Genomic DNA, 14,278 nt, shown 5'->3' on the forward strand with positions numbered 1-14,278 from the left:
GGCATTGGCCTAAAACAAATCTAGGTTTTATTTGTAGTTATAAATTTAGGAGCTGTGAAGTGTAAGATCTGTTATTTGCTCTCTCTGCATCTGAGTTTGCTCAGTTGTAAAATGTAGATGATTATAATACTATATTCATAATAGACTTGTCGTGAGATCAAATGGGATAATGTGTGTAAAGCATCATTAAGCACCTGATGGATAGCCCTGAGAATCTACAAACTGCTTGCAAGCACAGTTCCTAGCAAGTAGGAAGTGCTCAATAGTTGATCGTTTTTATTGTTGAATTATAAACATATGAAATAATGTGTGATTAGAATTGATTTTGATGAACCTGTGATTATTTAAATGGTGTGAATCATTTCTTCAGTTTTTCATTTTAGAGTACTTTGTAGATAGCCTGGGCTTATATCTCACTGTTCAACAGAGAAAAATTTGGTTTATTTTAATTCTACATAAGAAAACTTCAAAAGAACAAAAACTTTGGTATGTAGTGTTGGAGAAGTTTTCATTAAGTGCAACTTCCTCACTTTATACATGTGTAAATAAACATTGTGTGTGAGACCATTTAAAAGTGGGGTAAGGAAAATTCCTATTTAATCTTGTGATTTCTTTTGCAAAACAAACCATTCTTTTGTAAGCAGAATCATCATTCCGTAACCGATCTGTCTTACAAATTTGTCTGTCTGCGTATCCATTTTTCTGAAACCATGTATGGAAGACTTGAAGAAATGCCTTATAAAGAGCGTATATTCACTGCATAAAGGACTCCAGTGTGGCGAAAACAGGAAAAAAATTAGAAAACATGTTCCAAGCTCGTCTCAACCACATATAGGAACTTAAAGTATTTTTGTGGATTTATCTCACAATTCACACAACAGTATTTATGCAGCAAACGCCCCTCTTGGCAGTGATAGCATAAAATGTACAAAACATAAGCTTAAAGTTATTTTTGACATCGATAGCACCACTGTGTTAGTCTTAAAACAGGCGGACAAGAAAAGCTCTGCGGAGTAGGAAGGTTTGCACTACGACCTCGCCTTCTCGCTAAAAGCAGCAGCCGTACGTCCTTCAACCCGTTGTTTATGGTCTCTACAAGTGACACCAATCCAACATAGCCAGAAAATCACTGCATTTAAAAGAGCGAGGGAATATCAGTCGTCTCTCCAATTAAGTCTTCTATTTTCCCACTTTGCATGAATAATAAAGCTAGGTTTAAGCAGCAAAAATAAACTCTGAGCGGATTCCTTGAGCCAGTGGAAATTAACGCAGCTTTTCGGCGGACCGGAAGAAGATACAGCATCCAATCGGGGTTCGTTTCTCAATGGCCAATCAAACTTCGCCTTACTCGGTGGTGCCGGGGAAAACGGACCTGGAAGTCTTTGTCTCCGGTGTGTGGCTGCTATCACCTGGAGGGGATTGCACACCTGAGGCTCTATTTTTTTAATCTGAGGGCTAAGGGACGGGCAGTTCCGGCCTTTTCCAGTCTTGGCTAGAGTTGCTTGTATTTTGTTCTTAGCCGCTGCTCATGTAATGCACTCCCTTAACCAGGAAATTAAAGCGTTTTCCCGGAATAATCTCAGGAAGCAATGCACCAGGGTGACAACGCTAACTGGAAAGAAAATTATAGAAACATGGAAAGATGCCAGAATTCATGTTGTGGAAGAAGTAGAGCCGAGCAGTGGGGGTAGTTGTGGTTATGTGCAGGACCTTAGCTTGGACCTGCATGTTGGTGTTATTAAGCCATGGTTGCTCCTGGGTGAGTATATCGATTTGGCACTAACTCATTCATTCCTTTTAGCCATATTTCTCGTTTTTTCCCGAATATGTATTATTCTGTTCTATCAGCTACCCTGCTGAAAAGTTGAAATGTTTCCTTTTTTATATTTGGAACTTCCATTAGCTGGCCCACAATATATCCATAAGAAGCATAGATTCCAGTAGCACATGGCACCTGGTATTTGGATTTTAGAACAACTTTCATCCGTTTTTTGGTTTTTTTTTTTTTACTTCTCCGGAGGATGTTAATGTTGTATTTTCTTGGATTATAAATGGATTAGCCTTAAAAATCATCGAATTAGAAAGAATGCTTTTATTAGGTAAAACTCTAAGTAGCAAGGGGTTAAGGTTATAGAAAAGTTAGTACTTGAAATAGCCAAGTGCTTGTTTGCCTTCTCTGCTGTTACAAATCATGGAATGCATGACTCTTATAGCCACATCTAAGTGCCTGTTTTTTGAGTGTTAAGGAGAAATTGTGTTTTCATTTTATAGCTATGAATTTGGTAGTTTTATGATTTCTTGTATTAGGGAGAATATTGTTTCCCTATATAAAGCATGCTCCGCAAATAGTAAATGAAGAACAGTATGAAAAGTACAAACTTGTTAGCTTGGCAAGAATATGGTATGGCATTCTTTAAAAAAAATTAGTATGTTCAAGTAGATTTGAATTATTTTTCATTTGTGAGTAGAGAAATTAAGACTTGGAAAGATTAATGATTTGCCAATATTTATGCAGCCAAGCCATTCTTGAGTAGAAAGAACACGGAACTGGGAGTCAGAAATAGCCAGGTCCTGTTGTGAAGTGCACATAGCATCTCCTTTTTAAAAAACTCTCTGAAGTAGGGATTATCAACTCCATTTCACAGATGGGAACTGGATTTAACAATAGTTAAGTAATTTGCACAAGGTAACACACCTAGTAAATAACAGAGCTGGGCATCAAGGTCAAGTCTGATCCACTCCCGCTCTACATTATCATTTAGACTGCTTTGGGGAGTCCAGGTTTTCAGTCCTGCTCTACCTTAGTAGATGAACTAGCATAAGTCATTTGTTCTCTCTGGTCCTGCAAGAAACCATCTGTAAAACTAAAGTAAAGGTATCTATTTCTCTCATAGGGTTATCCTGAGGTTGTGAAAATTTTTGAAACAAATTAATTGCAGTTACATATGAGTTGTTATTGTATTATGTATTACATGTATTGCTACATGAGCTATCTTTCACTTCAAATAAATATCTCCAACTAGTTCCTGAAGCCCAGTGCAAAATCAAGGGACCATTTAGCTAGTCTGAAAGGTTGACCCAGGACTTGCACACCATTTCTAGGAAAGAAAATACGCTCAGGCACATTTTTCAGTTATTTGGCTTCCTTGTAGTAATAATGGTTTAAAATTCTATGGTAGAATTTTAAACTAAATTTTAAACTATCATTTCACTCTCATGAACTTTGCTTGTGATTTTTTTTATCTAGACTTATCCAAAGTGAGCTGATCAAGGTAGTATTCTCAGATTGGCATTGGAACCCTTCCCAGAATCCTGGGAGAGTTCTGGGAGAGACTTCTGAAACTAGACCTTATATGGTCTCCTCTCTGGACCAGGAAATGGGATGTTTTTATCAGGTACAACCTGCTTTCCTGTGAGAGGTAGATGGACCTTTTTCTGCCTAGTTACAGGTGCCTTATTTCCAAGGGACCCGTGGATGATTACATCTTAAGTTCTTCCACATGAATGATGCAGGGGTTCTTTCTGACCAGACTGAGTTTCTCTCTGGAGATGGGGGGATTGTTTCTAGGTTGCTTCAAAGAGCTTTCTTCATCTCTTCAAAGCAACACAACTCCCACCTAGCACTATTGAAATTAGTATTTGTTTTTGGTAGGGAATAAAGAAAATGAAGCTGTAAAACTAATCTTTTTCGGTTAGCTCATAAATTCAAACCAGCTTCTGCATTTCAAAAATCTTACGTAGGCCCTTGAACTATCTAACAGGTTGACAAAAAGATCTTAGCATTTTTGTCCTAGGCTTTGAAAATTATATTTTTACAGCAAAATCCCTAGGACTTTTCTTAAAACCAACTTACTTCGTAAAAGTAGAAAATTCCATTTCTCTTGGGTAGTTGAAAGGTACATGTATTATTTGTTTATATATATATATAAACTTTATATAAATATATATATTTATATTCTGTTAAGAAGTTCCAAATGGTGACATTTGAGATCTTCTCTTCAATTCTAAGTGAAAATCTTGGGATCTTTTATAGGGTTATGGAGATGGGAGGTGATAATACATTAAATTTGTATAGCTCTTTATTTTGTGCAGTTCTTCCACAAATACTGTTAACTCATCCTCATAGTTATTTATGCTCCTGTTTTTATTCATTTATGAATGTTCACTCCTACCAATTTTCTCAAATAAAACATTTCTCTTTCAAATATCATTTATTTCCCATTTCAGTAATGCTTTTGGTTTGTTTTTGTGATGATGAAAATGGTGACTTATAAATTAAGACATACTACATCAGAATTTATACAATACTTAGTATTTTCATAAAAAGAATCTCTTAAACAGGATTCTGGAGATCTTTTTTTTTTTTTTTTTTTTTTTAAAGATTTTATTTATTTATTTGACAGAGAGAGACACAGTGAGAGAGGGGAACACAAGCAGGGGGAGTGGGAGAGGGAGAAGCAGGCTTCCCGCCGAGCAGGGAGCCCGATGCGGGGCTCGATCCCAGGACCCTGTGATCACGACCTGAGCCGAAGGCAGACGCTTAACGACTGAGCCACCCAGGCGCCCCCAGGATTCTGGAGATCTTATGTAGTTATTTTTTATGATACATATATTATGTGGCAAAATACTGAAAATACCTCATCTTTGTATTTCCATAATAATCCTTGGCCAAATAATGAGTATTAGTGGCTTATAAGTATCGATGTAAAAATACCTGTAAATTGTTATTCTTAGCCCTCTTTGTTTAATTGTTTCCCTATTCATCAACTTTTTAATCATTTTCAAAACTATTCATACAGTAAAGTTGACTTGGTATTTAGTTCTATGAGTTTTAACACAACTATGATTCATGTAGCCACTGTTAAAATTGTAAAATTCTTAAAATTGATATTTGTTTTTAAATCTCAATTAAGATAGTTTATAAAAGGATGACATTCTATTTTTTCAAAATAAAGGTTTAAATAATACATTGTTGGGGTACCTGGGTGGCTCAGTCGGTTAAGTGTCGGCCTTCAGCTCAGGACCAGTCACAGAACCAAGTCCCACATGGGGCTCCCTGCTCTGTGGGGAGCCTGCTTCTCCCTTTACCTCTGCTGTTCCCCCTGCTTGTGCTTGCGCGTGCACGCTGTCTCTCTCTGTCAAATAAATAAATAAAATCTTTAAAAAAAAAAAAATCATTTTTAAAAATAACACATTATCGGGGCGCCTGGGTGGCTCAGTCGTTAAGCGTCTGCCTTCGGCTCAGGTCATGATCTCGGGGTCCTGGGGTCGAGCCCCACATCGGGCTCCCTGCTTGGCAGGAAGCCTGCTTCTCCCTCTCCCATTGCCCCTGCTTGTGTTCCCTCTCTCGCTGTGCCTCTCTCTGTCAAATAAATAAATAAAATCTTAAAAAAATAAAAATAACACATTGTCATGATATACAGTATACAGTGTTTCTTTTAATAATGTGTCTTTCCAATAAATGTTTAACAGGACTATAACACAAAGCAACCACTTAAAATTGGAGAAAAGCTGATGTTTATATCTAGAATTTAGAGAGAATTAACTTGAACTGTAATACTACCAAGTATTAAATGAAACATACAAGCCAATTACCTGAAATCCATTTATGCTGACTAAAATTGTTTCCCCACCTATTAACACTCATAATTTTCTTATTTGAAAAGGCAGAGCATACAAGTTAACATTTTTTTTGGTCTCAAGGATACTAAATTTATTTCAATAGAGTTCATATTCTGACTTTCAAAATGTACCAGCCAATTCTGAAATATAATCAACCTGTCGTGTTTGATGTGTGTGTGTTTAACGGAAATGATTGAAGTATTCAGCCTTGATAAATATAATAATGGCAATCTAGGGTTAAAAGAAAGAATTTCATTCATGCATGTTTCTTTCTTTTTTTTTTTTTTTGCTATTTTAAGACCTAGGCAGAGTAGAATTAATTATTATTTATTTTAAAAATGATTTGCATTTAATTTATTTGAAGCCATTTCCCCCCTGGAGATGGTTAGAACTTCCTGCAGAAAACTGAGAAATTACTTTTCAATTATGAAGTATTTCAAAGGTATAGATGATTACAGACAATAATATGACAGACAACTACATTTCCACCATCCAGTTTTTAACAGATATTAATATTTTGATAGGCTAACTTTTAGGAATAAATTTAAATGTAGGCTCAGTAAGGAATCTGTGAGTTTCAGATTACTAGGCGAATATTGACCAACCAGTGTACTTGCTGGCTTTTCAGCTACCTAAAATCACATAATAGAAGCTGGCAGATTGCCTAGATAGGTGAGGTAAGAAAAACATCATGCATGGAAATGGATCCTAATTTAGGAAAGTAAAATACTTGAAATCTTTAAATAATAAATGCCCTATTTTTCAATTGTTTAACTCGCTTTATTTTAACTGGTTATCTCCTGTTTGGACTTGCATATTAGCTAGAGTCATTTTCCAAGTTTGGTAGATCTGGAGAGCCAACTTTGACAGGAAGAAACGGTAAAAGGGGATAGATAGCCCTATTGGTACACGGAATGTGGGTAGAATTCATAGACCAACAGTGTTTGCTCTAAGCTATTGGGTATTCCCAAACCAAATGGCACTGAGTTATTTTGTGGGTGGTTTTTTTAATACCCTTTTTTAAGTTACAAAAAAAGTAGATATTTATTATAAAAAATACAGATGAACATAAAAAAAAGTTACCTGTAATCCCACTGTAAACATTTTGTTCTATATACTTCCTGTCCATTTTTAGGCATATACATGTTTTTATAAAAATGGATGATGGTATTTTGTAACCTAATGGTATCATCACCTAATATATTGAGAATATATTTCCATGCCATAAATATTCTTCTGCATTCTCATTGTTTTGTTTTGTTTAAGTAAACTCCACCCCCAATGTGGGGCTCAAAGCCATGACTCTGAGATCGAGTCACATGCTCTACCCACTGAGCCAGCCAGGTACCTCTGCATTCTCATTTTAATGGGTGTATATATTTCACTACATAAATGTATCATTTTATTTAACCCAACCCCTATGATTAGGCTTTTGGTTGTTTTTATTTGTTTTGGGGTTTTTTGTATTATAAACAGTACTATAGTGAACATCCTCATAGCTAATCTTTGCAACACCTGGGAGTTTTAAGACAAATTGCTGCAAGTGGGATTGCAGAGGACAAGATACATACACAAGATGAATTTTTTTTTTTTTTTTAAAGATTTTATTTATTTATTTGACAGAGTCACAGCGAGAGAGGGAACACAAGCAGGGGGAGTGGCAGAGGGAGAAGCAGGCTCCCCGCGGAGCAGGGAGCCCGACGTGGGGCTCGATCCCAGGACCCTGGGATCATGACCTGAGCCGAAGGCAGACGCTTAACGACTGAGCCACCCAGGCGCCCCAAGATGAATTTTTTTTTAAAGATTTTATTTATTTATTTGAGAGCAAGAACACAAGAGAGAAAGAGCATGAGCTGGGGGTGGGGGACAAAGGAAGAGGGAGAGGGAGAAGCAGATTCCCCACTGAGCAGGGAGCCTGATGGTGTGGGGCTCTATCCTAGGATCCCAGGATCATGACCTGAGCTGAAGGCAGACACTTAACCAACTGAGCCATATAGGCACCCCACAAGATGAACATTTTTTAATGAATATATCTAAATTGTCTTTTAGAAGGTTGGATTGAGGTCCTTCCAAGTTGTATTTTTTAAATAAACAAATAACTAATAGAATTGCTACCAAAATTAGATTAAAAAGTTAGGATGATTATTTTTATGTTCAAGGTGATATGATTTATTTCTTATAGGGTCACAAGATGCTGCTCATGATCTGGATACTCTGAAAAAGTACAAGGTAAAAAAATGCTTTAGGTCTGGCACCATGTATAGGAAGTATTTTAATTGTTACATTTATTTAGAAACTATTAGTCCATTTCAGAGTTTGTTGGGTTTTTTTAGATTTATTTATTTATTTTTAGAGAGAGAGAGCACAGGGAGGGGCAGAGGAGGGGGGGAGAGAAACTTTTGCAGACTCCTCACTGAGCTGGGATCCCGATGTGGGGCTTGATCTCAAGACTCAGATCATGACCTGAGCTGAAACCGAAGAGTTGGACGCTTAATCAACTGCACCACCCAGGGGCCCCCATTTCAGAGTTTAACTGGTAACATTTTTGGCTCCTGTTTTAATAAAGTTGCAAAAATTATTGTACCTAATTAAAATATGTGGATTTGTAATCCATCTTTCCAATTTTATATTCTCTCTGTCTCCCTTCATGTATCCTTATGAACCTGACTTTGAAGCATGTTTTCTTGCCTCTGCTTATGTAGTTCCTTTGTGTGGGAAAGACTTTCCTCTTCTTTTCTCGTCCAAGACCTACCCATGCCCGAGTCCCAACTCACATACTACTTCCCCAGTGCCATCTTCTTCCACCCTCAACTGGTGTGATTTATTATTTATTTCAGTGTTTACTAAAAATATTTCAGCCATCTATTTTGTCAAGCAGTACTTCAGCATCATGGAATTGCTATGGTTTGTGAAATGCAAGAGGTTTTTATTCACATGAAGCTTATGATCTGAGGGGCAGAGAGGGGAGAAAGACAAATAAGCAGCTTCAGTACAGGTGTATTATGTGCTTTGATGGGGAAATGCAGGTGCCGTTGGAGAGCATATGAATGAGATGATGCCCTTGACCCATGTTTGGATTGGGTTGGGGATTATAAGGTCAGGGAAATCTTCCTGGAGGAAATGATACTGAAGTTTGCTCGGAATGGGATGGGGAGGGAGCAGACAGAAAAGCATTCAGATAGGAGAAATTGTTTGTGTGGAGGCCCAGAAGAGAAAGGCCAGTGCTTTCAGAGACAGAAAAAAAAAAAAAAAAGTCAGTAACCCAGGACTTAGAGAGTGAGAAGGAAGGATACCAAGAAACAAGGTCAGAGATGTAAGCAAGAGTAAGATCACAAAAGTCCATGTAAGCCAGAGTAAACGCTTTGGACTTTATCCAGGAGTCTTTGAAAGTCTTTACCCAGGGGAGTAACAAGATCAAATTTGCAGTTTGAAAGGTTGCTTGTCAGAGGCAGTGTGGAAAATAAATTGGAGTGTTGCATAAACTAGCGTGGGGAGATTAGGAGGCATTGCAGTCACCATTATAACTGCCTGACAATAAGAGATAATGGCCTGGAATTGCATAAGGTTAAGAGAATTACTGTATTTCCTAATAGGATCCGTCTTAGATTAATATTTTAACATAAGTAGCACAAGTTTCGAAGTCTTGCTTATGCTAATAAGTTAATATTTCTCAAGGAAAAAATGAAAAATAGAAAAACTGATAAATTCGTTCATTGGCAAGTGTCTCATTATCTGTCCGCTCTTAGGATACACCAATTCAAATTTGCTTTCATCCTGGTGATGTGAATCAAGCAGCTGTTTAAAAGATCCCTCTGTCTCTGTACTTGTGACACTGTTAGATGCCTAATAGAACAAAGGTAAACTGAGCAGCTGAATAGAGGGTTTATTGAAAAATTTAGTGATTTGGCAAAACTAGATTATTGATTTAAATGCATGGCACATTTCAAAGGGATATAATTTTTTTTTAAACTTTTTAAAATTTTTATTAAAAAGTGGAAACAGTACTAAAAAAAAGTTGACGTGAAGTGATACACACATACAGAGAGATGCTGTCACTGTTCCAGGTGTTCTCACAAAAGTCACCTCCAGTCTTCTTTGTTATCAGTACTGTTGTGTTCATCCTTTCCCTTCATCTGGCGGGAGATCATGTGTCCCATTCTTTCCACTGAGCCTTGCAGCTTTCAGGACCCTCGTGTGTGTGTCTCACCTGGCCAGCCCGGAAATACAACCTGAAAGCAGTTCGCTTGGTGCGCCCGGCCTCAGAGCGGGTTGTAGGATTCCATTGCAGGACTTTCAGTCCATTCTTCTCCACCACAGAACACACCTGCCTCTGGGAGTCAGTGCATCAAGTTGGGGAAAATGGGCGCCTTCTGCCTTCCTAGTGTGCCCACCTTGGCCTCTCTGTCCCTTGGTCTCCTGCCTCCCACACGTACTTGTCCTCCCCCCCCGCCCCCCACCTGGATGGCACAGTCTTTCTCATTCTTCATCATATTGATCAGGTCAAACAAGTGTCTCAAGCTTCCTGTTGAGAGCATGTGAAATGCTTTCTTTCTAAGGTGACTCTTGCCACTATTTGATCTCAAGGACCCCATGATACTTTCATTCAAGTTGTCAACTCTCCTTATAAGAGGTCCTGTTACTTTTCCCCAGGGTAGAATATATTAGGCCTGCTTTTTGAGGCAGATGGTACTCATTTGATTGTGTCATCTGCAAATGCTTAGGTTTCAACTTCCATCGGAGGGACAGATATTCTTATTATTAGATAAATTGACTTCAGAAGTACAAATTTCTTGTCAAAGGAAGTCTGAAAGAGCAGATATTGTAACTAAAAGAACAACTGGTACCTGAAGCACAAGAACGTTGTTGAAATAACAATAGACTAGAATTTGGAGCGCCTGGGGTCTCAAGCCGATTCAACCTTAAAAGCTCTGTCCCTGGCTCTCCCTCTCCCTCGGAGGAGGCAGCCAGCCTCCGCAAGCCAGGCATCAAGCCCTCACCAGGAACCGGATCAGCCAGCATCACGATCTCGGCTTCCCAGCCTCCGGAACTATGAGAGATAAACGTTTGTTGTTTCAGCCACGTAGTCTATGATATTTTGTTTTAGCTCCCTAAGACACCCAAGGCCCTACGGTTACTACCAGGTTAGAACCAGGTTAGAAATGACAAAAACATCTGAAATTGCCCCCAGGGCAGCCTAATAATCCCAACAGTCCCAGATCTTGGGTGCTGCTACTCTGAGGGCAGAATTAGAAATTAATTTGTGTCAGTGCCAGCCCTACCCCCAAAAACGTAGCAAATGACCTAGATGGTCTAATTCAGAGGATAGGCACTCCAAAGGCCACCTTGTGCAATAGTATCTTCCTGGCCCGGGAGCCAGAAAGCTGGGCACTTGCCAAGCCACCATTCACAAGTCCGTTCTTCTGGAATCAACACTACTCTCTTCTGGAGGCTCTCTTTCAAACTGCAAGTTTCACTGAGCTGGGAGGCAGAAGCTCATTGCTCCAAGCTGGTCCACCAGATGCAGCTGCCAAGCAAGAGAGAGCCCCAGAGGCCTGGAAAAAGAAAGGGTGGGGACCGGCGGGAGGGAACTGGGGGGAGGGAGGAAGGCAGATGAGGGGCCACTATTGCCTTTTCTGTGCGCTGGCACGATTCCACCATAGAGAATTCTGCTCCTGGCTTGAGTTGGGGTGCTAAAGCTATTATTTATAGCTTACAGCCTCCCAAATCAGGCGGCACTACATGTATGGGAAGGTAACCAGAAGAAGCAGGGAGCACATCACGGTGGGGACATTGCTACAGCAGATGGTGGCCATGGGAGCTGTGGTGGCAGCTTGTTCAGAGAAGATTCTGTTCTGCTTTAATAGCATCTGATTCCAAGTGAGGCTGAGCCTCCAGATCTGCTGACACTGCTGCTCCTGGATCCAAGTCGGTCAATGGCTCGGCATCTGGACCCCTCAGCCTTCGGGCAGGCTGCACTGAGCTCAGGCAGAAAATGGAATTTCCCCTTCCTGCCTCATTAAAGGAACCATCCGAGTTCACTTCTCCAACAGGAGCAATTTGGGCTGAATTGAGTCTTGAGCAGTGATGAGCCGAGGCATCAAATTCCATGAACCTTCCTGTGTCTCAGTAAGAAATGCACTGGAGTCAGAAAGAAATCGCTGCACCAGTCCTCTCTCCCATGGGACGTATGCAACTCCATCTGCTGCTTCATGTGCTAAGAGCTACGGATGACAGTCATTTCTAAGAAACCACAAAAATAAATTTCTTTCCAGGCCGTACTTCGCATTTTTACCTCCATTGAGCATATCACTGGGCACCAGGCAGAGAATACTATGGGTGACAAAATCTCATTGGCTTTAGATGTATCTACATTTGGGAAGCGGGCCATTCTGGAGGTTTCCTCTGGAATATCCAGATGATGGAGGTGCCACATTGATGAGATGTTTCCTATAACATCTCTCTTAATCCCCTCCTTTGTTTCTCCTGTGTGGACCCCGCTTTCCTTTCAGCTTCTTCAGCTCCATTCTCGGGCATGAGATTTGTTGTTCCAGCGTGGACTCACTCTCCATCCTTAGAACTGTCACCGATAGTTGCTTTTCTGGGTGAATAGGCAAACTCATTGGTTGAGAGACCTCAAGGTAGGAGGAAATGAGCTGCAGTGTCCACGGGAGAACTTGGGTGCGCTCAAGGAGTGACTTGGTGGCGCGTTCCCCTGAGGGTGGAGGCCAGCCTGCTGGGCGAGTAGGGAGGCCGAAGTAACCGCTCCGCCTCCCGGGCCCTTTCAGCCTTAGCTGAATCTCGCCGCAAAACAAGGAGGTTTTGCGGACCTAACGTAATCTGGAAAAACCACCTTTCAGCCCCTGCGTGTTTCTCCTCCCAAAGGTCCAGGTGTGCCTGCTCTCTCGTGCACCCCGGTCATTCCAGGCCGTCCTCTGTCTCAGGGCCGTAAAGTGCTATAATTAATAGAAATTCTCTTGTGGAGGACCATTTCAGAAGTTTCAGTAGGAATTTCATTTTAATGTTTAGGTACAGTAATAGTAGTTGCTTTATTAATAAGGTATTCAAGTGCCTGGTGTGTGCCCTATAAAGCCCTATGGAAGATAGAAAATTGACTCTAACATAAAATGTTCCAAGGTACTTCCTGCTGCATTGTTCATAATCGCAAATCATTGAAAACAGCCCACGTGATCATCGATAGGGAACTATTTAAACAATAGTACACTCATACCATAGAATACTGAATAGCTGTACAAAAGAACACCAAGAAAAGGGTCTGTAAATATATGAAAAAATCTCCAGGACATATTTAAGTGAGAGGGGAACCCAAGGTGTTGTCTTTGTGTAAGAAAGGGAATAAATTATTTGCCTAAAGATGTTCTAAAAGCGCGCAATGACGTAGGGGGACGTGCGTGCCCTCTGTATGAGGTTGGGGAGCGACTGAGTCGGCCTTTTCTGCCCGTTCCTCCCCCTAGCCCCTCCTTCAGCTTCTTTGAGCACTTAATAGAAGGTGCCGCTCCGGCTGCACTGCGCTCGGTCAGAGCTCCCGGCTCCTGCTAAGGTAGTGCCTTAGCATGATCATCTACCGGGACCTCATCAGCCATGGTCAGTAGGACAGACAGAGGGTAACGTTGATGACTCGCTCATTGGTGGAAATGCGTCCTCTGAAGGCCCGGAGGGCGAAGGTCCCGAAAGCACAGTAATCACTGGTGTTGGTACTGTCATGAACCATCAGTTGCAAGAAACCAGCTTCACAAAAGAAGCCTACAAGAAGTACATCATAGATTACATGAAATCAATCAAAGGCAAACTTGAAGAACAGAGGCCAGAAAGAGTAAAACCTTTTATGACAGGGGCTGCAGAGCAAATCAATCACATCCTTGCTAATTTCAAAAACTACCAGTTCTTTATTGGTGAAAACATGAATCCACATGGCGTGGTTGCTCTGCTGGACTCCTGTGAGGATGGTGTGAACCCATATATGATTTTCTTTACAGACGGTTTAGAAATGGAGAAATGTTAACGAATTCTGCCATAACTTTGGATGCATCAGCTGTTGCCATAACGGGCTGCTCCTCTTCACCCACATGACACCAGGACTTAGACAGATGGGACTGATGGCCTCTTGAGCTCTTCATTTGTTTTGACCCTGATTTATTTGGAGCAGAGGCATTGTTTTTAAGAATAAAAAACATGTCATGTAGGTTGTCTAAAAATAAAATGCGTTTAAACTCATTTGAGAGAATGCCTCTTAGTTTAACACACATTTAAATCCATCCTGTGTAGTGTCCTGGAGAAGCTAGAGCCTGGTCGTAGACTACTGCTAGAAAGTATAAGACTGCCTGCAGATAACTTCTACAGTGAAAAACTACTTCTGGGACTGGAATATAAAAAACAAGAATCAAAAGTCTTCATTCTGAGTTCAAGTAAAGGGAAAGACCATGCTCATGGCTGGGCCAACGTTTGAAGTGGATTCCTTACACATTTCATCACCCACAAACAGAAGTAGTTAACTCTGGAGGAGATTACCAAAAGAATAAAAGGAGACTAATAACAGTAAAAAAAAAAAAAAAAAAAAAGATGTTCTAAAAGAATATGCAGGAAACTTCAACAAAGGTGGTTACCATTATTGTGGGAGATAATGGAGTAGATAGGGACA

General features: G+C 40.2%; 2 protein-coding genes across 8 annotated transcripts in view; both read left to right on the forward strand.

The window, feature by feature from the left end:
- Nucleotides 1-1,336: 1,336 nt before the first annotated feature.
- Nucleotides 1,337-14,278, forward strand: part of DUSP19 (dual specificity phosphatase 19) — a 44,574-nt gene continuing 31,632 nt past the window's right edge. For all 7 annotated transcript variants that reach the window (XR_004911057.2, XM_036072872.2, XM_036072869.2 and 4 more), the window contains exons 1-2: nt 1,337-1,759; nt 7,805-7,851. Coding sequence is in view for 6 of the 7 variants with exons in the window: in XM_036072872.2 (XP_035928765.1) it covers nt 1,534-1,759; nt 7,805-7,851 (273 nt within the window). In the remaining variant the exon portion in view is untranslated. The remainder of the gene's footprint in view (nt 1,760-7,804; nt 7,852-14,278) is intronic.
- Nucleotides 11,362-13,854, forward strand: LOC118523359 (translationally-controlled tumor protein-like). The gene is made up of 2 exons (XM_036072877.1): nt 11,362-11,373; nt 13,193-13,854. The coding sequence occupies exons 1-2, from the start codon at nt 11,362-11,364 to the stop codon at nt 13,640-13,642; spliced, it is 462 nt and encodes a 153-aa protein (XP_035928770.1). The 3' UTR covers nt 13,643-13,854.

The sequence above is a fragment of the Halichoerus grypus genome, chromosome 4 (genome assembly GCF_964656455.1).
Source record: "Halichoerus grypus chromosome 4, mHalGry1.hap1.1, whole genome shotgun sequence".
Lineage (NCBI taxonomy): Eukaryota > Metazoa > Chordata > Mammalia > Carnivora > Phocidae > Halichoerus > Halichoerus grypus.